Genomic DNA, 26,362 nt, shown 5'->3' with positions numbered 1-26,362 from the left:
AAGGAAATTGTATGTCATTAGACGGCAGCAAAATGGCAGGTTTGCTTTTCCACAAGGAAAAAAAAATGTCAAGCGGGGTGGGGGGGTTGAGGTGCGTAGTAATATCATCATCACGATCTTCCTCCTCGCTCGGAGCCACCTTGGTAGTCTGTCAGTGGATGTCAAGGTCATCAAACAGCACAAACATGCACGGAGTAACGTAACAGGATGACACTCAGTCTGCAGTATGAACCCTTTCTTTCTTTTGCTTTTTAAATCATCTTCCAACAGTTCGGACTTCCAGGACTTTCAAAACATTGTTTCAAGGTTGCCACACAGAAGGCCAGACGTCGTGTCACCAGGCAGGGATGCAAGCTTTCCTTGGGAAGATGATGACGACGACGACGATGACACCTTTTTAAAATGCCAATTTTTAATCAATGAAGGCGTCGTGTGTAGACTTTAATTACTGAGTCGTAGCTCAGTCACAATCATTCACAAGATCCACACAAACTGTCAGTTGTTCCACATAAAAAAGCCGTCTTCTTTGGAGCTTGTTGCAGACAGTGACACCGTTTATTTCCTGGTGTGCACTGGTCAATACTGTAATGCCGCTTGTTGTGGGGAAGGAGAGACTCACGTCGCCGATGCACTTTAATGGCTTTATTAACAGCGGAGAACACTGCAGGACTTTACATCCACGCCAACATAAACACACTTCCCAACTCTCTCCAAACTCACAGCTAGCACTGAGCCTAGCTCTCCTGCTCGGGACGCCCACCGTCACTTCCCGTCACTTCCTGATGAACTAAAGCTGTAATGACACTCTGCCGTATAAAAAGTAGCACAGCTTTGTTCTGTGGGTGGTGTAGAATAACAAGCCTAGTTGTTCTTTACAACTTTTATCCGCAGTCCCACAGTGCCCTCTACTGGTCAACATGTAAGAGTATAATTATATGTATCTGCAAACAAAACAAGCTTCTAATCACAGACATGTTAATATACGTGCGCACAAATTCAAAATGGCCGCCAACCTGTCTATAACGGCCACCTGCCTATAGCAGCAACTTTTGCCGTTTCCCTTTGGTGGCCGCGATAGACAGGTTTGACTGTACTCGCATGTGAACTGGCAAAGTTAGCGCTCCCTACAGCACATCATGAAAGGAAAGACCATAAATCACTCAGACACTATTTGGGGGCAGACAGAAGGAGCGCTTGGCTGCTCACATAAGCGCAGGATGCGTTGCATTTTGTTCCAGCATGTTCGTACGCTTAGCGCTGTTGGCCTCTGACCTCGCAAAGCGACAAGTGCATTCCAAGATGCTTTGACTTTCATCACCCAGCACGCCATGCTAACATGTACAGCATAATATGTACAGCGGTGTGAGAAGGGTTTGCCCCCTCCCTGATTTCTTACTGTTTTGCATGTTTGTCACACTTTAATATTTAAATTTGTTTGATGAGCTGAAACATTTGTCAGTGACAACACAAATTCAAGAGATTCAAGATTCAAGAGAGTTTTATTGTCATGTGCATGGTAAAACAGCAGTTATAACATGCAATGAAATTCTTATTCTGTTCATTCTCCCAAGAAAAGAAAGAAAACACAAGAAAGAATAAGAACATAAGAAACATAAATACCAAGAAATTAAGCAGCAACAAAAAGAAGAGATATTAATACAAATAAATATACAAATAAATAAGGAATAAATAAATAAAGTGCTATGAGTGTGTGTTGCGTGCGGCGTGTGTGAGTGCTTCGTTGAGAAGCCTGATGGCCTGTGGGTAAAAGCTGTTTGCCAGCCTTGTGGTCCTGGACTTCAAACTCCTGTAGCGTCTGCCTGACGGTAGGAGTGTGAATAATGAGTGTTGTGGATGTGTGCTGTCCTTGATGAGGTTGTGTGTTCTTCGTAGGACTCTAGTTTTATAAATGTCTTGCAGTGAGGGGAGGGCTGCCCCAACAGTGTTCTGTGAGGTCTTGATCACCCGCTGGAGTGCCTTCCTATCACGTGTTGTACAGTTACCGTACCAAACAGTGATGGAGGCGGTAAGGACACTTTCCATAGTGCATCTGTAGAAGCAACTCAGGATTGTGGTGGACATGCCAAATTTCCTCAGTCTTCTCAGGAAGTACAGTCTCCTTTGGGACTTCTTCAGAATTTGTTGGGTGTTGTGAGACCAGGTGAGGTCCTCGCTGATGTGTGTGCCAAGGAACTTGAAGGTTTTCACCCTCTCCACCTCAGTCTCATCAATAAACAGGGGTCTATGCGGCTCCTTTTCCCTTGTTCTTGGGTCGATGATCATCTCTTTAGTCTTATCTGTATTGAGAAGGAGATTGTTATCACGACACCAAGCTATGAGGTCCGCCACCTCTCTTCTGTATGATGTTTCAACACCACCAGTGATCAGTCCGATGACTGTAGTGTCATCCGCAAATTTAATGATGCTGGTGTTGTTCTGGGAGGCCACGCAATCGTAGGTGAAGAGCGTGTAGAGGAGCGGACTCAGCACACACCCCTGTGGGGTCCCGGTGCTCACAATTCTTGAGCTGGATGTGCGATTGTGGACTCTGACTGACTGGGGCCTGCCTGTTAGAAAGTTAAACACCCAGTTACAGAGGGAGGGAGACAGGCCAAGTGTGAGGAGCTTATTTGTGAGTTTGTGGGGGCTGACTGTATTAAAAGCAGAGCTATAGTCTATAAATAGCATTCTGACGTATGTGTCCTGGCCCTGTAGGTGAGAAAGGGCTGTGTGGATGGCAGTGTTGACTGCATCATCCGTGGACCGGTTCTGGCGATATGCAAACTGTAGAGGGTCCACAGTTGCTGGGATGCTCTTTTTGATGTGGGTCATGACTATTCTTTCAAAGCACTTCATAACAATAGGAGTGAGTGCTATAGGGCGATAGTCATTCAAGCAGGTCACGTTGCTCTTCTTGGGTACGGGCACTATGGTGGTGGACTTAAAGCAGGTCGGTACAGATGCTTGTGCAAGCGACAGGTTAAATACGTCAGCAAGCACATCAGCTAGCTCTGATGAGCAAACCCGAAGTGCACGTCCTGAGATGTTGTCTGGGCCTGCTGCTTTTCGTGGGTTTGTTTTGTTCAGAACCCTGCGCACATCAGCTGATGTCACCATGAGAGGTGAGTCCTGTGTGCTCCCCAAGTCCAGCCACCCTCTCTGCTCATCAGGAGTTTGGGTGTCAAAGCGGGCATAGAACTCGTTCAGCTCATCAGGAAGTGTGGTTTGGCTGGACGTGGCTACGCTACTCCGCTGTCGATAGTCTGTGATGTGCTGGAGCCCCGCCCACATGCGCTGAGGGTCTGAGGTGGAATAGTAGCCCTCCAGCTTCTGTCTGTACTGTCTTTTGGCCTCTCGTATGGACCTCCTCAGGTCATATCTGGCCTTTTTGTAGTCATCAGCGGTGCCCATGACAAATGCAGTCGAACGAGCACGTAGCTTAACCCTTACGTCACAGTTCATCCACTGTTTTTGGTTAGGGTATTTTCTGTAATACTTGGTGGTGCTAACAGTCTCTATACATGTGCTAATGTAGCCAGTAACAGCAGAAGCATATTCATCCAAATCAACAGTACAATCTTCCCTCCCCGCTGCAGTTTTAAACACATCCCAGTTTGTGCAGCCAAAGCAGTCCTGAAGTACTTGATCAGTTTCTTCATTCCACACTTTAACTGCTGTACGTACAGGGGGAGCTTTTTTAAGAAGTTGTCTGTATGTTGGATAAAGGAATATAGAGATGTGGTCAGCCTTTCCAAAGTGGGGTCTTGGAACAGCCTTCAAAGCACCTTTCATGTTGCAGTAGACTTGGTCCAGGATGTTATTTTCCCTTGTGGGAAAGCTCACATGCTGGTAATATTTGGGGAGGACAGTCCTGAGGTTACAGTGGTTGAAATCGCCAGATATAATGAATACAGCGTCTGTGTGTTTGGTCTCGTGTTTATCGATGATGTCATGCAGGAGGCCTAGTGCGTTAACGTTGTTAGCTCGTGGTGGGATGTAAACAGCAGTTAAATACACAGCGCTAAACTCACGAGGTAAATAAAAAGGTCTGCATTTCACCATCAGCAGCTCAATGTCCTGCGAGCAGTGCTTTTCCATCGTCTGTACGTCTGTGCACCACCGTTTGTTTACGTAAACACAGACGCCGCCACCTCTGTGTTTACCAGACGCTAAAGTCCGATCTCCCCGGTAAGCAGCAAATGTTTCCAACTGGATCACTGAGTCCGGTATGTCCTCCGTCAGCCAGGTTTCTGTGAAGGTGAGGACACAGCATTCCCTGATCTCACGTTGAGCTGTAATCCTTGCTCGTAGTTCGTCCATCTTGTTTTCGAGGGAGCGGACGTTGGCTAGCAGCAGGCTTGGTAGCGGTGGCCTCGTCGCTCTAGCTTTTAGCCTAGCATGCAGGCCGGCCCGCTTGCCTCGTTTACGCCTCGGATGCTTTGCTCGCCGGGTATTCAGCTCACCGGGCCCGCAGGCTGCTGCGTTCTCCCGGCGCAGAAGAAAGGCAAAGTCTGAGAGGCTAAATGAAAGTTCATGGTGAACCCTGCCGATGTTCAAAAGTGTCTCTCTGTTGTAATGTACTGCGTGAGTGTGTTGAATGTCCAAAATGAACAATAAAATAGAAAAAAATAGAAAAAAATGGGAGAGTGTCACAGAGACGTCTGCCACGGAGGGCGCCATCTTGCATGATGATGGATGAACTAACTCTGCGGTAAGATGTCTATATCTATAACTAAAGCTATCTGTTCACTTGTCGCGGCTAGCTACGTAGAAAAAAAGTGTATTGTTGACTGGCTTTGCTTGGCGTCATGAACTCTACTACAGAAATCAGTCATCTGATTTTCATGATGAAATTAAAAATGTGCCCATTGGTGAAACCTTTTCAATATGTTGCCTTGACTTGGGCTGCATAGTCTTTTGCATCATCATTTTACATTCTTGTATATGCTAATGTTTGCTAGCAAATGCTAACTGGATGTAATACATGAAGTGTGTGCCCTAATGAACGTTACATAGCTAATGTGACTGACATGTTACCAGTACTCACTCACTAGTACACAACTATTTAGGACTTATGTGGAATGATCTTTATTTCCATATTGAAGGGAATTATGATAGCAACTACTTTGATGACCTGGAAACTTTGAACATCCATCCATCCATCCATTTTCTATGCCGCTTCTCCCCTTTAGGGTTGCGGGGGCATGCTGGAGCCTATCCCAGCTGCCTTCGGGCGACAGGCGGGGTACACCCTGGACTGGTCGCCAGCCAATGGCAGGGCACATATAGACAAACACTCACATTCATACCTATGGACAATTTAGAGTCTCCAATGAACCTAACATGCATGTTTTTGGAATGTGGGAGGAAACCGGAGTACCCGGAGAAAACCCCCCCACACACGGGGAGAACATGCAAACTCCACACAGAAATGCCCAAGGGAGAATCCAACCCAGGTCTTCCCATCTCCAGACTGTTACTGTGTTGGCCAACATGCTAACCACTAGACCACCATGCGGCCCCGTGACTTTGAACATGTGAATGTGAAATACTAATCATGAATATTTACAATAGAATTTCAGAGTTTACTGGGTACATTTTGTATATGTTATATGTTTTATAGAAAGAGGTAGATCATTTTGACTTGTACTTGCATGCTGAGAAAGTGCATGTACTCCTGGTATACATGTACAGTATAACCTACATAAATACATACTCATATTTTATTAAAATAAATAGACACTTTCTATATTTATAGTAGTAGGTAGATCTTTGGGACTTGGTCATTTTAAAAGTAGCTCGCAGGCTAAAAAAGTGAGCACCCCTGATGTAAATACTGGAATTATCACCATTTATTGGTCATTTGTGTAAATGGAGCAATAGCTTCTTGGTGGTAATCAATAGATGAAATGTGTTTAATATTGTGGAATTTGGCATCATCTTTGTTATTGTCGTGAAATCTCACATTTTGTGCAGTCTTGACAGTGATGTGATTTGTAGTCGTCATGTTAGTCCTCGGTTGTAACGTACACATATACGGTAGTGTCGGTGGATTGTATTCATTTTGTGGACTTATTGATTGCACTTGGATATGTCATTTTAGTTCATTGATCATGTTCTTGGAAATGCAATTTTGGCCCAACTCCTCATTCAATAGCAAGATAAGAGTGCCTCCAAACGTGACAAACGACTAGCACTGTATGTGTGTTGAACGTCTATAAAAGTGGGTCACCACTTCATGACTAGTATATTGGTATATTCCCAGTCTCCGGCCACCTCTTCCAGTTCCAGGAGAGGGACACAGAGGCATTCTGAAATTGTCATTGGGGGACGTTGCCTCTCGTATAGCACGTCTTTCCACCTCCGGGCCACGAGAGCGCTGCTGGTGTACCACAGCAGGGAATCGCTTTACTGGCCCGCGGAAAACATTCCTTGTATCCTCCTCCTTCTACAAACTAGTGTGATGTCTGTCCCGAGGCGCAAGCTACATCAAACGACGGATGTGCCTCGCATGAGGCTCATTTAGGATTTACGCTTGCAGAGGGCACTCAAAAGAGATTTCATTCATGTAGAAATACGTTTTACTCCATTAATTGGCAAGAAAATGGCGCAACACGACAGGACCTTCAGCCAAATACTGACTTCAATGCGTATATTTACAGTTAAAAGTGGATAATTATACAAACTTTTATGCGCTCTGTAGTTGAACTTATTCTCCCTAACCCAAACGTGACACAAATTGTCCACCTAGTTTTCCATATTCCTCCAAAAAAGTGTTTTACCAAGTCTGCATGCTGCCTTTTCATTGGCTACCAGGTCCATCAGTAGTCCTGTGCTTCCCCCAGCCTGTCAGACAATAAATGTACAAGTCAGGCACACAAGCATAGTGCAGACAGCCTCCAAGTCAATGCCGGATGTCACTACTGTACTTTACTGCATACGATAAAGCACAAAAAGTATTACCTAACAATAAAATATATCCAAACTTAATTAAAAAGCACACAAACAGGCTAGCTGGATGTTACGTAGTTTAATTTTGAAATACTCCGGAAGTGAATACGGCAGACGCATTCTACGATAAACAAACAAGATGGCGGTCAAGACCGCTAAAACACAATCTTCATTACGAGCACAACATGTAATAGCCATCTACTTTACATTATTACATTATTCGACGTCCATTATAGACAAAATACTCTAGCTCATGGATGGCTGTTTATAAAAATAACACCAAGCTAAATGGGTTAGCTAACCTACCTCATCCAGATCAACGTAAGGCCCCGCTCCTTCCGGAAGCATCTCATCCACTGCAGGCTTCATGGCGGTTGAGTTCGACTGGTCCTTCAGCGGCTTAGGTAAGTGGCACCACTATGATTAGGAAGTTATTTAGCAAAATTTCATCAACGATTTGAAGGAAGTCACAACGGTACCAGCCACGACTTTGTTTTCTTATGGTGTCCGTTGAAAATAAACCCGACCGGAAACTCGAGGCAAAGAGTAACATAGTTCCTCTATTTAATTTACGGTAAATTATAATGTTATAATGCATTATAATATTTATAAATCAAAATCATTGACTGGAAAACTGGCAGGGCACATCACATTAATTGGTATGTTATTTTTAATTCAAAGCTCTATGGTCCAGCTCCAATTTGTAAATATGTGACTTTAGAACAAAATAACTTCTGTATTAAGAATGACAGTAAAACTGTATACATTCAAGCTGTTAGAGTATTCTTAAAGCTGATTTTGCTTCACATACATAATTTGAGACACCCCATCATTTCTGCTGTTTGTAATCATCGCACTCATGTTCAGGCCTCCTTTATTTTTTCATTGCTGGTCGTCACTTTTAATCGCAGGCGTCCTGCTTGGTGGCCATCAGGCGGGTCACGTCGATGTTGTTGTTGGCAAACGTCTCCCTGGCTTTGTCGATGGTGGACTCTGGAAGGCTGCGTGTCCGGCTCAGGATCCAGGCGAAGTCCAGGTGGAAGAGCCTCAGGACGTCGGTGCAGGAGTAGACGAGGGCCGTGTTCACGTAGTCGGTGGACAGGATCCAGTAGGGGGAATAAGGCAGCACTGTTGGATGACAAAGACAAAAGGGTAAAGAAAAGAAGGAACGTAAGCATGTGATGGGTCTCACCGTAAGAGTAGCTTATTCCAAGCTTGGCGGGATTCTTCTGATCTTCTATGACGCCAGTTCCTTCTATCTTCCTCAGCTCTCCTTTTCTGTTCAACAAAATCGCAGAAAACGTCCACCCTGCAGTCGTGACAACCTGACCTTTTTTTGCACCAACGATGCAAACAGGACTCACAGTATTTCCGAGCTGACCACTCGGATGGAGTTGTCCTCCCTGAAAGTGAAATTGGTCTCGATGCAGCGACCCTTCTCAAACTGAGTCGGCAGTCTTCCGATTTCAAACCACCTCCCCATGAACTGTGACGAGACACAAAAAAGTGTACAAGCTCATCCGCAATACTTAGAACCTAATAGCTGCTCTACCTGTTTGAGGTTGAATGAGGCCTGAACGCCCGGTTCTGGACACGCCCCCCAGTGGGGCACCTGAGCTCTGATCAGAGGGATGATGAAAGCCACCAATGCAAAAGACGGCTTCATTGTCAGGCTGGCCTTCAATACCTGTGAAACATGATCAACTAATCATGTTAGCTGACTAAACGAATAATACGTAGTCTAATCTTGGTCAACATGACCATAGTCAACTCAAATGCAGTTCAATTAAGTTGTTTTTTTCTTTGTTTTGGTTTGACACCCTCGGTAAATTGACATGTGCCTGTATGTTTCATCTGCTTGTCTTTCTGTGCCACACAGGCTGGATGACAAGAAAAAAAACTACCGATGGAGGTGCCTCGGGCAGCAGAGCCTTCGTCCAGACAGTCAACGCTTACTGAGACGTTCAGTCGGCAAATATAAACAAAACATTGCAAAATGGTGCGCGGCCACAGACAGTGTTGCTGGCTACATTGCAACAAAACACATGCAGGCAACTTTTGTGTCAAGCTAATGTCTCACACAGAAACACCGTATATACTAGAGTACCATCTAGTGGTTCAAATGTGAGTTACGCCTCTTCATGGAAAAAAAAGTCTCAAAAATGTTGTCGATAATATCGATTATCAATGATAATTTGTAGCGAAACGTGTTATGGTGACAGGCCAATACCAGTAAATTCTTACATTATTTAATTAAATACGATCATTATTATTATTATTATAAGTTTCTGTAGTGAATCAAATTAGAATAGAAACATTGAAAAATGGAAAATGTTTGGTAATTTACTGCAAAGGTTTCCCAGTTGTTTTGTGTTTTTTCCAATCCTAGACACCTGCACATGTTCAAGCATATGAATTAATGAATGTTGTTTCATTACAATTGGTAAAAATACTTTTTTTTTTACACATTGAACTTTTTTGTTACTGAATTAAATATTTTAAAAATGGTACCATTTGAAATGTATATTATTTTGCTTTTGTTTGCTTATAACAAAAAAAGTTTGTATAAAAGACTCCATTTTACCAGTAAATTCCCATATTTTCTATGAAAAGTATTATTATTAACAGGCTTTGTATAGTGATTTTCCAAATATTGAAATGTGCTTTACAAGAATGAAATGAGTTGAAAAGTTGAACGTGTGAAATTTCCTGGACAATGATTTATTAATTTATTTTAAACAAACCTGGACGCCTGCACCTGAATAAATGAATGTTACTGTATGTTGTTTGTTCATCGAAGGGAGAAAATATTGTTTTCTTACCTCAGAGGTGCTGACTTTCCGCCTGTGCGTGAACGTCGGGATGCTGCAGAGTTTGAGGTCGGGGCCACAGTGGCGCCTCAGCGTCATCAATGCATGTCTGTGTGCAGCCCCCACTTTATTTCAGACTTGAAGTCAACGATTAGCTAATTGGAATCATGGGGGACGGAGCGGGAGACACGTTATAAAACACTGATTGTTCTTCTCCTGCCCTACATAGCATCTTGCTAACACGCTCATCGTTAGCAGCACGGTCTTATCTTCTTATCTTCTTGACTTTCTGTCTCAGCATTATGATTATTTCTCCAAATCCACTTTGCACAAAGAGCTTTAATGATTTTGCCATCGTCAGGCAACTGAGGATGTGGTGTTAATCCTCCACGGTGTCATTGTCTCACTTTTACCAAGGTTTTGATGACTCTTGAAGTATCCGCATGTTGGTTATTTGACCAAATGCATCAAGCAAATGAGGGCGCACCGGTGTCCAAATCATGTTTACGCCCTCTTTGGGCTTTGGTGGCGAATGGAAGGACAACAATGGAAGACTTAAATCTGGACTACAACACATTTTGAATATTTATTTTTCTGTTCTGCAGGGGTTGGAAAAACAAGATGAAGGCCTTGCGGGTTATTCGTCCTGGCAGTTTCAGCCTGGCGGGAGCCCCGACAGCGCTGCTGTGCAGGCCCACTTTGACGTCACCACGGTAAACTTCATCACTGCTCATTTTCTATTTTATCACGATGACCTTTCTGAGAAAAAGAGGGAGTAAAAGTGCTGTGACAGGCTGCTGCGTGCAACTGCGACTTTTTTTGACTTTGTATGTTTTCAAATATATCAGCAACGCAGTAGCACACAGTCCCAGGCAGAAATATGCACAACACAGTCCCCAGACTCGAGCACAGTAAGACTAAACATGCTGAAATACGCATGCCAGGCCACTAGTGGGCAATGTGGCTTTTGGAAACGAACACTTAAAGGAAAAGTGCACTTTTTTTTTTTATTTTGCTCGTCATCCACAATCCTTATGTGAGACATGAACTCACACTTTTTCTAAAGATATCAAAACAGATAAAAAAGAGGCAGGTAATGAATGCACGTAATGGGACACACCTAGAAAGGCCGCTATTAAAACGTCTCCAAAAAGGTTTTCTGGTGTTCTATCCACACTGTGAGCAGCTAGTAACGCTAACCGGTACATTCATGATAACATGGAATACCCCCAGTATTTTGGGAACTCGGTTCCCCCAGCACAGGAACACATTAGACAGCAACACGCATGAGCACGAGTCCTATTCCTGTCTTTAATCTTCAGGTGCACATTTGTGGGCTTTTTGATTGATATTTGTTGTGTTCGTGTAGTTCATTAGTTCATTAGTTCATTAGTTCATGGCCTTGCATGAGCCGCATCCTGATTGGGGCTGATCATCTGGTCTGCCCTGACACTGATGGAGGTCAAAGTGCTGTGCAGCTCCTCCAAGGTCTCCTCAGCCAGAGCAGGCCTCCTGCTCAGGATCCAAACGGAGTCCATGTGGACCACCCCGAGGCCCGTGCAGCTGTAGACTAGAGCGTAGTTGTCATAGTCTGACGCCAGGACCCAGTAAGGCCCAGGGGGAGAGTCTGGTTGGGGGGCATTGAGAGACACGTGGAGCCAAAGATACTCTGGTATGTTGTGTTGACTTTCTGCTGGTGGACTTTTAAACTAACCCTCAAAGGCTCGGAGGGATCTTTCGCAGTGGCGGACCTGCTTATTGAGTTAATGCGCCCGGCTCCCTGTTGAGGACAACCCCAGGGCTCCTCAGGCTGTAGGTGGCGGTGCTGCACTGCCCCCTTTGGACGGACTGAGGCAGCCTCTGCATTTCGTCCCACTTCCCCAGATACTGTCATGCAAATCCACATGCGCTTAAGTCCATCCCATACTTGCCATCTTTCAAAGGAGCAGCTTTCCACTCACCCTGGCAGTGTCAAAGTCCTCATGAACGGCAGGTTTTGGGCACCTTCCTGGCATGGCGACCTGAGCGTCTGCTGCCAGGACAGACAGGAGCATCAAGGAAATAAGCTGCATGGCGGCCATCTTTTCTCTCCCTCGTGTACAGTAGAGCTTCCGTCAGCCCTTTGGTCTAAGAGGATAACACCTGGCATCCTTGCCACACTCACCCCGCAGCAGGAGTCACACTCACCTTTGGCCGGGGGGGTTTATACATCAGCCACCCCTCATACTTACACCAAAGGCTATGTTACGGGGCGGGGGGCGTTTGCGTGACAAATGTAGCACCTGACTACACGCGTGTTGTTTGAAACTAGCATGCAACGAGCACGGTGTTTTCTAGTGATGTCACTGCTGACCATAGTAGCGTTCCAAAAAACAGCTAAATAAAAACTATCATGCTTGCAGTATTTTGCCTGAGGAGATAACCCCCCTAAAAGGTTTTACCAATAATTGTTAATAGAAGACCAGTCCAGGGTGTACCCCGCCTCTCGCCCTATCCCTCAGCTGGGATAGGCTCCAGCATACCTCCGTGACCCTGATGAGGATAAGCGGCATAGAGAATTCTATTTTGGGTTTATATCCAATTATGGATGGATGGATGAACATTTTAATTACATTTTGCTTCAAAATCCTCCATGTTTTTCAAGATGCTTTCCAGAGTGCAGCACTTTTATGAAATAAAATGACATTCAGTGCGTGAAAATGTCCTTTTAAAGGATTAAAAATACCCTAAAAAACTATACGTTTGTCATCAAATAAGTACATTGGTAGTGAAATGAATAAATAGTGTAAATTCAATATAATCTAACTGTATTTCACAATTGACTAACTCCATGGACAATGTTAAAAAGAGTCAAGACTCAGGATGTCAGACTCAATCAGTTTTTGTCGGGCTTAAAAATGTTTTTGATCAAATAGAAGAGCCTTTCTTCCACATTGTTTTCATGCTTGCCTAAAGATTAGAGACCATCTAACGTAGGAAACAGGCCAGTAGGAGGAAATTGAGAATATAAAGTGTATATTATCTTGCATTTTTGGTGAAAAGAGCTTCTTTTGGCGGGATGTGGCGTGTTGAGCCCAGCTAGTCAGCCGTGTTTGCGGTGCATCATCTCACGCATCGAAGCTCACCTTTTAAACAGAGACGCTCCTGAATGCACCGCCATCTTATTTTGTGTCATTTCAGGGATTATTCATCCTAAAGAATCCTACTGATGGTAATCAAGACCTAAACAAGCTTTGCAGCGGGCGTAAGAGATGTAATGCTTGCACTTTAGCGGGATTAAGCTGCAGTGTGAACGCGGGGGTGATCCGGACACCAGATTGTTGCTGTAATTAGAAGATGGACAGGATCCGTGTTTGTGTCTTATCGGTGAATTTATAGCCGCTCCTGCTCGTGGAGGTTAAACCGGCTGTGATCCCTTTGCCTCACTGTGACTCTATAATGCTAGCTGCAAACAAGATGGACAGAAATCCCTCATAAAAAGCTTACACAGCCCAGCAGAGGCCAAATTAGTGGTTTACATGACTGCTTTTCAAGTCCTAATTCTCTGGGTTGCTTAATTCCAAAGCCCTTTATTGGGGTTGTTGCTCAAATGTTTGGCCTTGCTTGTCTCCTGGACGAAAAGAAACCCCTTTCTGCTCGTTGTATTGAATGATAAGGTCATGCAAGTGTTAGTGCTGCTACCCCTGACAACTTCCAACATTTTCAGTTAGAATTGAATCAGAGAATCACATTGGCCTTTACTCGTCACTTACACAGAGGGACTAGTGAGATTGCGTCACCCGTCGGTACATGGTATGACGGGGGGTAGACCGGACAGCATGGCTGGGTGATGAAAGGGGGGAGGAAAGGGTAGAACAAGAGCAAAGGGGAGGAGAGAAAAAAACAATTGCAAACTATGCTCCTCTGGTTGAGTACAGTGTGGGACTGGCAAAAAGAACTGGGCAACATATTCACAAATAAGCACACTTTTCAACATAAGAACTTGAAGACTTCCACCAGGGGAGGGAGAAAGCGGAGTGGAGGTGGTCCAGTGTAGGCCACAGCAAATGCAGCCATATTTCGGCGCCTGTCCGCACCGGGGGGATGAAGCGCTGAAGCCGTGGGACGGGTGTGTGTGTGGGCCTCGCGAGGTCTCTCCGTCTAGCTCACTCAGCCGCAGGACGGCATCGTGATAGCACGGCAACCGCCATGGAGACGAGCGTGAGCAGGCCCCAGACAATCAGAGTCAAACAATCAACAGCTGTCCGTGAAGGGGAGGTGAAGGTATCTCACTGAAAACGTCTCCTGGAGGAGTTGTTGTAGCAACGACCTTGGCCAGGTAGACGCCGGTAATGCAGATTAGATTGTTTGGGTTAGTGCGAGTAGCCGCATTCCAATAGACTCCATTCTGGTCTCTGGATCGATCCATCAATCATGACGGGCAGCTGCCGGGCACGTTGGTCTGCTTCTCTGTCTTTCATACATGAGGGCAGTGCTTAAGCCCAATCAGCAACAGTCCTGTTACCATGGTTCCCAAAAGGTAGATGTCCTCAACGGAAAGAATGGCACGTGACCGTCCACTCGCCCCAACTGTCCATCACGTAACCAGTGGTGAACGTTCCGTCAGGGCAGTCGAGATGACTGCGTGGAGAGAGCGGTTTAGATTTGGAGAGCAATGCGGAGAGAGGCTCTTCAAAGTGTGAGACGGGACAAAAACCCAACGTGAGACGCAAAGCAGGGAAGCAGAGGGAGAGGAGAGGGAAAACATGCGACCTCCTTCGTTGGGAGCCAGCAGAAGAAGCAAGCGGTCACAAACCATTGGAATGTGTGCAACACGTGATGGACAGAGCGACGCTCGAGGAGTGAAATGAGCAACATGCATCACCACAGCACTTTGTTCCAAAAGGACGCTTGCTTGTCCAAATGTTCTTTTGCATACCTCCAATGGCGGGACATTGCAGAGGCAGGTGTTTGCTTGTGTTGTTCACGTTGACAAGGCCCATTTTTGGGGGGTAATGTGAACAACAACATTAAAGATGGGATTTTAACCCAAAAATCCAAACTGGTCATCATACCCTGCGGTGTGAACGTAGCCCAAAGTGGGTGTACAGCCTGCCTGTAAGCGGCTGGTGAGCACAAACTGTCAGATTAGGAGGTCTGAGTCGATGATCCGGGCAATTTAGACGGATTTCGAGCAAATGACCACCAAGCGTGTTTGGGTCAACACATGGGACGCCCCAGTGAGAGCAACGCCACATCTAGACACACCGATGGTTCCCAACACATAAACAAGACTTTTGTGGGGAATTAAGGCGTGTCCGGTCCCGGAGGAGGTCTTGGTTATTTTGCCAGTGGAAAAGGAAGCTAAGCGTTTAGGTGTCTTAACTATGGCCTAAAGTGCTAACAAGGGATTAGTGAGGTAAACGTCCAAAGAGGTTTAGCGCCCCGCGCTTAGGAGCAGCGCTGCTGCTGCTGCCTCATGAAGTAATTACACATCACTAGCGAGGCGCGCCGAGCCAAGCGGTTGGACGGGAGATCACAGTGATGTCAGGGCAGGGAGGGCTTACTGCCGCAGATAAGGCCCGCTAATGGAGATGAAAGCAATCGCTATTTAAAAGCTCTTTTTTAGTTAAGGCAGTTAGCCTGGCAGCACAGCGCGCGGCGGGAGAAGACGTCTCTGGGATGTTCAAACCTTTCTTTTTTCTGGAATCCGTCTTGAACGCACCTGCTCACTGACGCCTTGAAGGTGAGTCCACCGAAATGCTTCCATAGCGCTTTCCATCAGTTTCCGTTTTAGCGCAAAAGAAACCTTGTGGAGAATTGAGGCTTGTCTTTAAAATTAGAATTCATTCATCAGCCAATTAGATTAGATCAGCAACGTTAAGATGTACAACAGTAATGGAATGTTTCCTGTACCCAACGTCAACCCAAAAACGCTCATGAATAAATCTCAAATATTTGTTTGTAAACCTGACTTTAAAATACATTTTTTTTTGTATTGTATTCATTGAGAGCCAAAAATTGGCAAAAAATATTTGTGGCAAACTGCACAAGGATTTCACCCCAAATCAGTTGAAAAAAAGTCGATTAGAAGTTGATGTCATCATTGTGGAAAACATCTGAACTTGTATCAAGTGTGACTTTTAGCACCTGTTGTCTGTAAACTCGACTTAAAATACTTCAGAACAACCTTTGGAATTGTCGTGTTTATCGCGAGCAACGAAATGAGCACATATTGCAAGCAATTGAAATAAAAAATCACTTGCATTTTGGTGTATTTATTTTTTCAATTGATGGTTGGTGAAAACTTTTTCATCAGCACCATATTTGGTAACTGCTTGAGTGGAACCATGTGATTTCTCCCATCCAATCAGCAAAGAACAATTGAAGAAACGTGTATTAGAAGTTGATGTCATCATTATGAAAAAATGAGTCATGTTTCTGAAAGCAAACGTTCACTTTGTCTGTCAACTTGACTTAAAATACTTAGGAAAAAACGTTTGACTCGTATTGTTTATTGTGCACCAAAAATGGGGGAAAAAACAATAGGAACGTATTTTAAATAATAGAAATACATTTTTAAAAATATTTTTATTTTGTTTTACTTGTATTTTTATTAGGGCTGTCGGTCGATTAAAATATTTAATCGTGATTAATTGCTTTTTTGTCCATAGTTAACTCACAATTAATTGCACTTAATTACAGATAGAAATAAGTTTTTATATATAAGTAGGGATGTAAATCCCTTTGTGGTTTCATACGCAACAGTTACGATAACTGCATCAAATGTTATGTACAGGGATATCAATTTTGGAAATATGGGCCACTATTTTATTCCAAAAATCATAGACATCCCTTAGACATCCCACAATTTTATGCATATTTAACACAAGCAGCGTTTTTTCCACTTTGTTGGACGGTCCTTGAACGCACCATCTAACATTGTCCCTCGCTGCACAGATAGACTACTATACTGTATTTTAGCCTTTTTCTTTCACCTCATATTTGCTCCCAAATGCTGATACTATGTGGGAATGCATAAAGGTAAGATTTGATGAGATTATTGAGTGCTAATGTGTTTAAGTCCAGGCTGGTACTGGTGGATGGTGGCTGTGTATTCATTTCGTGCTTTTTATTTGGTGTTCCTGTCTTAGTTTTACACAATACCTGTACATCATAAATAAGATCAATTAGACGGCTGTAATGTACGTATGTTTTGCTGATCTGTGGACAATCTTTCCCGGTGACTAGCTAGCGCGCTGCTAATGCTGTTTACATCCATTCTGGTCTTCAGTCATGGTCACAATGACACAAGACCCCAGATAGCTGTCCTCGGCTATGCCTGCCGGTAACTAGCAGCTCGTAACACAAATTTTAGCTCGCAGTTCAAAGCAGAAAATCTGCGAGATACGACTCACATCTAAAAAAACACTTGTCAGTTGGGACACTCGTATGCCAAGGTACCACGGTACAAATGACAATAAAAAACACCGGCAGTGTACAGTAGATACAAATAACTTTGATGTTGTTACGAGAGCCGTCTTCCAATCAAAATACCTTTTCTTCCTCCGTTTCTCATCAATATTTCACCCGCTTGTACAGGAGCTCCACACCCACTGCTGCGTTTCCTCAAACTACGGTGTGGGCCGGGGATCAAACAGGACGCGCGCACGTTAATCGCATGTCAAAAATAACATTAAACGTCCAACTTTGACAGCCTTGATTTGTATATTATTTTTAAAAGAAGGATCTGTTGGTGAACACTTTTCCATCTTTGACCGTGAAAAACTGTACGAGGCACCTTATTGGTAACTACAGTATGTTTGACTGGAGCCATGTGATTTCTCCCAGCCAATCAGAGCCACCATTCACCAGTGCCAGCCTGGACTTAAACACATGAGCACTCAATAAGGTCATCCAATTTTACCTTTATGCATTCCTACATAGTATCAGCATTTGGGAGCAAATATGAGGTAAAGGAAAAGGCTACAACTACAGTACAGTGTTCCCATAATAGCCTGCAATAAGTGAAATCAGCCAACTGTATTTTTCTACAATTATTATATGTTTTAAGGCTGTAACACCCCCCCCCCACACACACACACACACTTTATACACTTTTCTCAGACGGGCATTAACATTTTACCACATTTCTCTCTTGTTTAAACACTAATTTCCTTTGGATATTAATGATCAGTTTCCGTGATCGGGCACAAGAAATGACGTGACTCACGCGTATTCACTCCTCTGACCGTGGCTTGTCCTGGCGCCGCTAGGCCGTAGCGTTTTTGTATCCTTGTTAAAACATATTCCGAACCGAAGATTCATTTACGGTATTCCAGGTGCCCTACAGCCGCGTAACTTCTGCCTTCGTTCAGCCTGTACGATCAAAAGGAAACAGGCAGTCCTGCACGAAGGGGTTTGATTGACAATGGTCTACAGCCAATCAGAATGCAGAACACAATGGGCGGGTTCTCCCTTAGCCAATCAGGACTGTTGTGGCTGTAAACACACTGAGACCAGCCGGACAGTCTGGACACGTCTTCAACTCTCGCATGTGTACAACACCCTCTACTGGTAGCAGCAGTCAATACAATAACAGACCTGTGCAACAGAGCACCGATAGATCACAATAATACACCACAAGGACGCACAACACAACACATACGCTGTAAAATTGCACTTAAAAAGGTGAACCGCGATGTAGCGAGGGAACACAGTATAGTAGCCTACCTGTGTAGCACACGCACAATGGTGCGTTCAAGGACCATCGAACGAAGTGGGACGGGTTGCTGCTCACAACAAACAATATAAATGCAAAAACTATGGGATTTGTAAATGTATATTATTATTTTAGATAAAATAATAGCCCATATTTGCAAAATTGATATGCATTTACATCAAAATTCCATGTAGTTATTTCTTTTTCTTTTTTTTCTTTTTTTGATCATTGCACCTGAAAGCTTCCTGTGCCCGGTTCGGACCCGCCCACGGACTGGGACCACAATACTAAAAAAAAAAAAGAGATGATCGTTATAAACGCACAATATAAAATCGTCTATCGCGTAAATCAGTGTTGCATTCAATGTACCAACTCCGAATGGTGGAATTGAATATGTGCGGCTTCAGTGTGTGTGTGTGTGTGTGTGTGTGTGTGTGTGGGTGGGGGGGGGATTAAGGAGGGCGAGACAATGTCTGATATGACCTCCTCAAGGCTCCCGACTAAGTCGTCAGCAATTTTTCTCTTTAATTCATTCTTGTAATGGGATTAAGCGGGCAGCGGTAAATCCAAGGAGTCCAATCCCGGCATGAGGAACCTGCAGTGCAGACAAAAGACTCTGAAAGGAACTCGCCTTTTCCTTTTCCTCCTGGAGAGATTCTGCTTTGGAATTGTGGATGGAAATGTTGCAGCCCCGCCAGGGGTTGGCTTTTTTTTTGTCTGTAAAGCAAAACATTCATCAGAATGGAAATGAGTAATTACATCTTCCTCGTGAATCCTAACTTGTTGTTGATAAAACGTAATATTTCACATACTTGCATTTATCTGTGGTGATAAAGGGGAGGGGCGGGTAAAGGGTGCATGTGCAGGCGCCGCATAGCAGCACATAAAGCGATTGCGTCCACCGCATTTATCCCCCGAGGTGTTTTTAGGACATCCTGGGTGCTAATGGGGGCTAATAGGCTTAGCAGCCAGGGTGTATTGTCCAGGATGCTTACAGGCAAGGTTTGCTGGGGGTAAAACGCTAAACGTGCGGATTAGCACCGACACATCCCGTTAAAGTGCTGTATTGCCACGACTTAGCTAATAGGATCCTGGGGGTGGAAGGGGCCTGGGAAGGTACGTGGAGGTAGGTGGGGCGATGGGAGGGGGGAGGCTAGCAGGAGGGTCAGCAGATGTAGCTGGCAGACTGTTGCAGGACTACAGGGGCGGGATTAGACACCCCAGATTAGATGGATTTCAGAGGGAGTTTGAGAGACTGTCATAACACAAGGCTGTGGGGTGGAGGGGTGGAGGGGCCGGAGAAAATAAACACAATTTAAGTATATTTATTATAAGTATAATTATATAATGTGTATAAATTATAAGTATATATAATATATATATATGTAATTACATTATTCATAGATATTTACACTATTTTTTATACTAGATGTAACCTTTTATCTCGAACATGAAAAATTACTATCAGGGCTCTAGTGTCCTTTTTTGTGTCATTTGTTTTGCAAAAACAAAAGAAATGGCAGACTAAGTTAAAACATAAACCACGAAACTGCGCCCCCTTGTGGCTCGTGACTGGCATAACGGAGAATATTCATCCTGCGCGTGTGTTTTGTTTGGATGCTTAGCAGTGTCTGAGCTACGAGGTGGCCGTGGCCACCCTTGGTCACTCTCCGGCCGCCCCAGTGGCCACCCCCATGGCTGGGGGACAATTTTGACAAACGCGGCTCTGTGGTGCAGAACCTTAGTTCAGCCTAACAGCCGTTTCGGCGTGGACACATTTCACTGCAGTACACAACTCTCCGTATGGAGGAGTTGTCAATAAAAGCGCGTCTTGCATGAACTGCAAGCGGCATGTATGTTTTCCATGATTACTTTGGTCGTTTTTTTCACTATGTTGACTTTGACTTACATTCTGAAGCGTGATTCAGCACATAAATCTGTTAATTAATTGTTAGGTAAAACAGGAGTGCCGATCGCCATCCACTTCCGTATTATGTCCCGCGCGAGTTTGGCCGCCATGATGGTGAGCAGAATCCAGAAATCCAGCGTTGAAAACATGTCCTCGGCACACTGCTCAGCTATTAATTGCTCTAATAGACGCTCCAGAAGCAGTGGCGGAGCTCCGGGGTGGCTAGAGGTGGCCGTGGCCACCCCACCGGCCGTCTACACACTTCAGGTATGAACTTATTGCCACCCCTATGCGAGCCATCGTCTCACCTTGGCCAACCCAATGAAACATTTCTGGCTGCGCCACTGATGCTGATCCTCGTCTCCTTTACATATTATTAAAAGTAAAGTCAAAGTAATTTAAAAAATAGTAATAAATGAAATTTTAATGTACAAAAATGAACTAAATGTGGCAAGATTCCAGCGAGATATTGTGGCATGATTGTAAACACTCCAATTAAATGTAGCATCAAATAAATATCTTTTATAACTTTTAAACACATGCCATTAAAAATTATGTCGATGCAGTATAAATTTAAGGTAGTCGTTTAAAAAAAAACAGTAACTGCAGCCTCCCAGTGGTAGGTTTGTGGAACTGCAACCTTTTTCACTTCTATGGGGATCACGTGATTCCAGCGTTGTTTCCGTGAAGACATCAAAGGTTACGTGACACGTGATGGGAAGTTTGTGTTCTTTCTGAAGTGAAGGAATCAGCATCCTGGTGAAGGTCCTTGCCTGCCAATGATGACCCCCCGCGAGCAGCTCAGGAAGATGACGGCGCTGGGCGAGCAGGGCGCTCTGGACGAGAAGCACTGGTACCGGCTGGTTAGCGGCGTGTCCGCAAGCGGTGAGGACAGAAGGAATGAAGGAAAGAAGCAAGGGTGCGTGGTTTGCTTGATGGCGTCCTGCGTGGTTCCCTTTGCGTGTCTTTGTAGCAGAGCTGAGACAGAGGCAGGAGATGATCATGAGGAACCAGATGGCCATGGCGCCGCAGATCCTCGCCCAGGGCCAGCAGAGGTTACAGGGGGTGCCGGCCCAGTTTGAACCAAGATTCATGGAAAGGTTTGTTTTCCCGCTTCAAAACAAAAGCTTTTCACACAAGTTGGCTAACCTTTTTTTAAAAACATGTTTCTCAGGGATTTGGTTCCACCTGCTGAGATGGTGGCTCCTGAAGCCAGGCAGATGCACATGGCACCTCACCTGGGCCCCCCTTTAGCACCACATGCTGGCGTCCTCCCAGGAAGAACCTTTCCAGGAGCAGGTACAACACACACACACACGCATGCACACACACACACACACGCAGTTGACATCAGGGGTGTCCAAAGGTTTTTTCCAGCGAGGGCCACATCATGAAAAATGAAAGGATGCAACTTGTAGATATGCTAGGAAGTTCTATTTATTTTAACATTATTAGAGCCCTCTAGACTTGAAATGACACCCCTATGGTCACCTTTACACTCCTATTATTCTTTGTTTACATCACATTGCTCAGGCTACGATATCACTGCAGGGGAGATAACGGACAGCTGCCGCTAGCATAGCAAACCAGACAAAGGAGACCACAACTTACCACTTCCACACAGAATGAGGAGAACCTTGTTTTCATTCAATCTCAGCCATGGCACGTCCAGCAGAATATTTGGACTTTATTTTCAGAACGTCCAAACTTTTTCCACAACCTAATTTTCCAAAAATGACAACTTAATTCGTTTAGTTTTTCATCTTCCACATTTCTTTCATGTTTCAACCCTAAAGTACTGAAATGCTTTTGACTCGATCAATAAAGTAGCAATCTAATGTCTTGTCCTCAGGCGGCTACGGCTTCCTGCCCCCAGAGCCCATGGAAACGGTTGCCCGGCGACAGGAGCTCATCCACAAGCAAAACATGGCCAGGTTGGTGCATGATCAGCATCAGGCAAAGACCCCCCCCCGCCCCCCGTCAAAGTAGCCACAACTTCAGCATTCACTCGCCCAGCAACAAAAGCCCACAAGGTGCGCTGTACTCCACCACACACTCCGAGCAGCCGGTGTGACGCTACGGAGGTCTCCTGCAAACCTTTTATACTTCCCAAACGCCGCTGCGCTGGCGTGTCAGGTGGCTGGTGAGGTTTTTTGTGTTCTCTATGTTTTTTTGTTCCCCTCATCGTGGAGCGTTTGGTACAACGTCCTTCCTCTTAAAGTGAACGTTTGTTTCCAAGTGAGCTCCGGGGGACTTGTGAAAGGAGTGCTTGCTTTGCTCACCCGCACCGTACGGGTAATCTGGCCTCATTGGAGCGTTTTTTTAAATGACTGGTTATTTTTAATGTTTGCGTATTTATCGGAATGATGTCGATAATTATCAGTCGGATAATTATCCTGCTTTGAATGGGGAACAGCAGTGCCATCTGGTGGACAGATAGGGGAGGAAACTCAAACATTGGAAGCTAGTAGTTGAAATATGACGTTTTCAGCAATTGTGGGAAATGGCGATATGGAGGAACTGAGTACATTTCGGGGGTGATCCCAATCAGCATCTGGATCCTGGAATTGTTTAAAAGATTCTTTAACATCGCCAGCTAGGACCATTTTCAGCATTTGTGCATGTAACTCCACAATAGGGCAGAGCACGTGGCCTTCCTGGTGCATTGCGCTATCATGATAGGTGTTAGCATGCTAACCTTAGCATGTTAGCATTGCTAGCATGCTACCCTTAGCACGCCATCAAATGTTTGCTGTTATTCTCTCTCCTATTTCTTATCAAATGTGTTTTTCTAATAAAAATGTCTGGATGTTGTGTTCAGAATGGAGATGAACGCCATCCTGCACCAGAAGGAGCTGGAGAACGCCCACCAAAAGGGTCTGATGGGCATGGAGACCCCCCTGTCCTACCCGTCCAACCCCATGGCCTTCAGGGGACGCCAGCGCATGCCCGAGGGCCACGACGTCTTCGTCCACCGCCCCACCCTGGACGACCTCCACTCCGGCAGCCTGCTGATGTCGGCCGGCCCGTACCCGCCCGTCGGCACGCTGCACAGGGAGCGGGGGCGCAGGGTGGGCAGGAGGCCCGCGGCTCACAAGAGCGCCGACAACCCGGCAGGCGGCACCAAGGGCCCCGCCGAGGACAAGAGCGTGGAGCAGAGCCCGGGGGCCGCGTCCGGCGGGGAGGACAAAGAGGGGGAGGTGAAGGGGGACGCCGGGGAGGAGGGCGCCACCAGCAAGGTGCATCACCACCACCATCATCATCATCATCAACAGAGCAAAGTCGACTTGGAGCTGGCTGGGGGAGGCAGGAAGAGCTACAAGGAGGGGGAGGCGGGGCTGCGTAAGACAGACGGGTGCCAGGATGTGAGCAACAGCGGCGCCGGCGACAAGGACGGCCAGTCCTTCCAGGAGAAGTTCATGTACCCCCCGGCTGGAATGCCGTACGTCTTCCCTGTTACTGGCAACGCCTTCCTCCCGCCCGGTACGCCGTCCTTCTTACGTCTCCTCCCGTCACGCCGCTACAGCTTGACTGTCTTCCTCAGGTCCGCCCAACCTCTTCCTAAACGGCGACGAGGTGTCGGAGGACGTCAGGAAGTGGAGCGTCAACGACGTGTACAACTTCGTCAGCAGCTTCCCCGCCTGCGCCGAATATGCTCAGGTTGGCGCCGCTCTCTCTCTCTCTGTCTCTCTCGCTCGCTTCTTTGTTTGTCTTGGTCACGCTGACGCCCTGACATCATTTCACCCTGCAGACGTTTAAAGACCACATGATTGACGGCGAGACGCTGCCCCTCCTGTCAGAGGAACACCTGCTGGACACGCTGGGCCTCAAGCTGGGCCCCGCACTCAAGATACGCTCGCAGGTCGACCACAGCCACGCTTCATGAGCTACCCGACCGCTCACGGGCGTTCCCTTTCCTACAAAATAAAACGCTTGCCATTCAAAGCAAAGATGAAAAGAAATGAAATACGTTTCAGTGTGAAAAAGTACAAAAAATAACATTCATTTACTTTCTCACTCACTCACTCACTCATTCATTCTATGGAATCAAGACTCATCAAATGTCATTCAATTCAAATCAAGTCATGAATGCAATAAAATGTAATATTTAGCTCCATTTGAAAAACGTACTGAATTCTGTTCTATTGTATCTGAACAAATGAATCCAATGTCATCAAAAGTAAAAAGATTCCATGAAAACAAAATAATTCAATGAGACACGAAATGAAATGAAAAAGTCATTCAATTCAAATAAACGATTGAATGCAATCAAATGTCATAACTCAACGAAATGGTAAAAACTTGCTAAATACATGACTTATTTTAATTTCCCTTTTACCAAATGAATTCAATGTAATAAAAAATGAAGATTGAAAGAAAAAGTCATCAATTCAAATGAAGTCATGAATGCAATCCAAAGTGCTTCCATTTCACTGCATTTAAAAACGTCTTTCATGAAGAATAGCTTGCATTCTGTTCTCTTCAACTAATCAATTCATTTTCATCAAAACAAAATATAATTCAATTTAAGACAAAATAAAAATATGTCATTTAATTCAAATGAATTAACATGAAACAACATTTTAGGAGAACAAGTTGATAATATGGTCGCAATATGAGGAGAAACAAATCAATAAAACAGAATAAAGTTGTCATGTTTGGACAGTTAAATGGGGGGAGGTTCTAGAATCAAGTCAAAATATGACGGGAATAAAGAAAGAAGTAGAAATGTTTGGATCATGCAAAAAAACAACAGCAAAAATGGGGAAAAAGAGCAAAGAGTGAAGCTGATACTAATAAAGACTTTCTCTAGAGATGTTTTTCTTGAAAGCACGTGTAGAACTTGCTAGCATAGACCACGTTTCCAAACGATGAAAGTGTGACTGAGTTGTCTCCAAAGCGCAGGTGTCACGGCGCATGGGCAGCGTGCTGTATATGATGAACCTCCCGCTCTCCGCCGCCCCCGACAAGCCGGGCGACCGCTCGTCCGAGATGGGTTCCCCAGTCAACTGCAACAGCGAGGAGATGATGGCGAGTCCCCGAGACACCGACGTCCTGAAAGCGAGCGAGCACCTCCACGAGACGGACACCGGTTCACCCCCTCCTGCCGGCGCTGAGGCGGTGGTGTCCGTCCAATTATGAACATTGGACGCCGTCCGTACCACGGAAGTACTTGTTTATCAAGTTTATCATCACAGATCTGTAGTACCGTCATCACAGGTACTGCAGTAGGGTAGTGCTTTAGGAGTCGTAGTCCATTAGATAAGGTGACGTTTTATTAGGTAAGCAGTCAGAGTTCTATCTTGGCTCATTTTTAGCAGTTTATTCGTTGATTTATTTCTATTTTGGCATTTGAATGTGTACCTTTCTAAACCGTTTGAATGGATTATAAATAAAGTTTTTTGTTAGTTTTTTTACATTGGAAGGCGTGACGCTTGCGCAGCAACAGCATCATGGATTTATGATCAATGACAATACAGTGTATCGTATTTAGTCATGCCATTCATTTTATTGTTGGAATTAATCAAGTAGAAATTGTGTTTAAAGAAATATTTTTAAAAATCAGCTGATTTGATACTATCTAGTATATATTATATACTAGATTTTGTGGCACAATGAACTCCCATATTTGTTCGAATGTAGTTATTGAACTGATTTTGTATTATATTTGATGGCACAAAAAACTCCCACATTTTTTTTTTATTTAGTTGACTGATATTAGACTTATTTATGGCACCAAGAAAAAAACCCTGCCCATATTTTGTCATCCTACCATGGTTTGTATTATATTTTGTAAACATATTTATGATTTACTTAACTCATTTTCTACTTCTTTATGGCACAGAAACGCTACCTTGTCATTCTACCACACTTTTTTTCCCCCAAGTGTATTTATTGTTATTTACTGATTTTATACTTCTTTGTGGCACATAAAAAACCTTCAGTATGGTGTCTTCTCTACCGCAGTTGTAAATAAAGTATTTTTTCAAA

General features: G+C 44.7%; 4 protein-coding genes across 12 annotated transcripts in view; 1 reads left to right on the top strand and 3 right to left on the bottom strand.

Moving 5' to 3' along the window:
- The window catches only part of and2 (actinodin2), a 22,107-nt gene extending 14,690 nt beyond the window's left edge, over positions 1 to 7,417 (bottom strand). Inside the window, exons 1-2 of one of the 4 annotated variants that reach the window (XM_054758658.1) lie at positions 7,258 to 7,406; positions 6,783 to 6,846 (exon numbers count right to left, since the gene is read on the bottom strand). In XM_054758658.1, coding sequence (XP_054614633.1) covers positions 6,783 to 6,806 — 24 coding nt within the window. In that variant the 5' untranslated portion in view covers positions 6,807 to 6,846; positions 7,258 to 7,406. Of the gene's footprint in view, positions 1 to 14; positions 6,847 to 7,257 lie in introns of those variants that run through there. The other 3 variants (XM_054758638.1, XM_054758649.1, XM_054758676.1) reach the window with 3 other exon arrangements.
- samd7 (sterile alpha motif domain containing 7) lies at positions 7,052 to 26,362 on the top strand. Of its 6 annotated transcripts, none has more exons than XM_054758763.1 (12): positions 7,052 to 7,355; positions 7,863 to 8,103; positions 8,831 to 8,950; positions 10,367 to 10,474; positions 21,112 to 21,256; positions 21,348 to 21,471; positions 21,546 to 21,670; positions 22,224 to 22,305; positions 23,193 to 23,854; positions 23,916 to 24,031; positions 24,123 to 24,233; positions 25,277 to 26,362. In XM_054758763.1, the coding sequence occupies exons 5-12, from the start codon at positions 21,151 to 21,153 to the stop codon at positions 25,511 to 25,513; spliced, it is 1,563 nt and encodes a 520-aa protein (XP_054614738.1). In that variant the 5' UTR covers positions 7,052 to 7,355; positions 7,863 to 8,103; positions 8,831 to 8,950; positions 10,367 to 10,474; positions 21,112 to 21,150; the 3' UTR covers positions 25,514 to 26,362. The 6 variants fall into 6 exon arrangements, with proteins under 6 accessions (XP_054614738.1, XP_054614730.1, XP_054614746.1 ...); XM_054758755.1 differs by having other exon boundaries at positions 7,863 to 8,121; positions 8,220 to 8,950; XM_054758771.1 differs by lacking the exon at positions 7,863 to 8,103.
- Positions 7,850 to 10,224, bottom strand: apoda.1 (apolipoprotein Da, duplicate 1). The gene is made up of 5 exons (XM_054758899.1): positions 9,774 to 10,224; positions 8,504 to 8,638; positions 8,316 to 8,437; positions 8,144 to 8,229; positions 7,850 to 8,079 (listed from the first exon to the last, which is right to left on the bottom strand). Exons 1-5 carry the CDS (start codon positions 9,858 to 9,860, stop codon positions 7,853 to 7,855), a joined length of 657 nt encoding a protein of 218 aa, XP_054614874.1. The 5' UTR covers positions 9,861 to 10,224; the 3' UTR covers positions 7,850 to 7,852.
- Positions 11,156 to 11,842, bottom strand: apoda.2 (apolipoprotein Da, duplicate 2). The gene is made up of 3 exons (XM_054752728.1): positions 11,723 to 11,842; positions 11,534 to 11,648; positions 11,156 to 11,388 (listed from the first exon to the last, which is right to left on the bottom strand). The coding sequence occupies exons 1-3, from the start codon at positions 11,840 to 11,842 to the stop codon at positions 11,156 to 11,158; spliced, it is 468 nt and encodes a 155-aa protein (XP_054608703.1).

The sequence above is a fragment of the Dunckerocampus dactyliophorus genome, chromosome 2 (genome assembly GCF_027744805.1).
Source record: "Dunckerocampus dactyliophorus isolate RoL2022-P2 chromosome 2, RoL_Ddac_1.1, whole genome shotgun sequence".
NCBI classification, from domain to species: Eukaryota; Metazoa; Chordata; class Actinopteri; order Syngnathiformes; family Syngnathidae; genus Dunckerocampus; species Dunckerocampus dactyliophorus.
The sequence above is the reverse complement of the archived record's forward strand: the minus strand, read 5'-3'. Positions and strand labels throughout refer to the sequence as shown.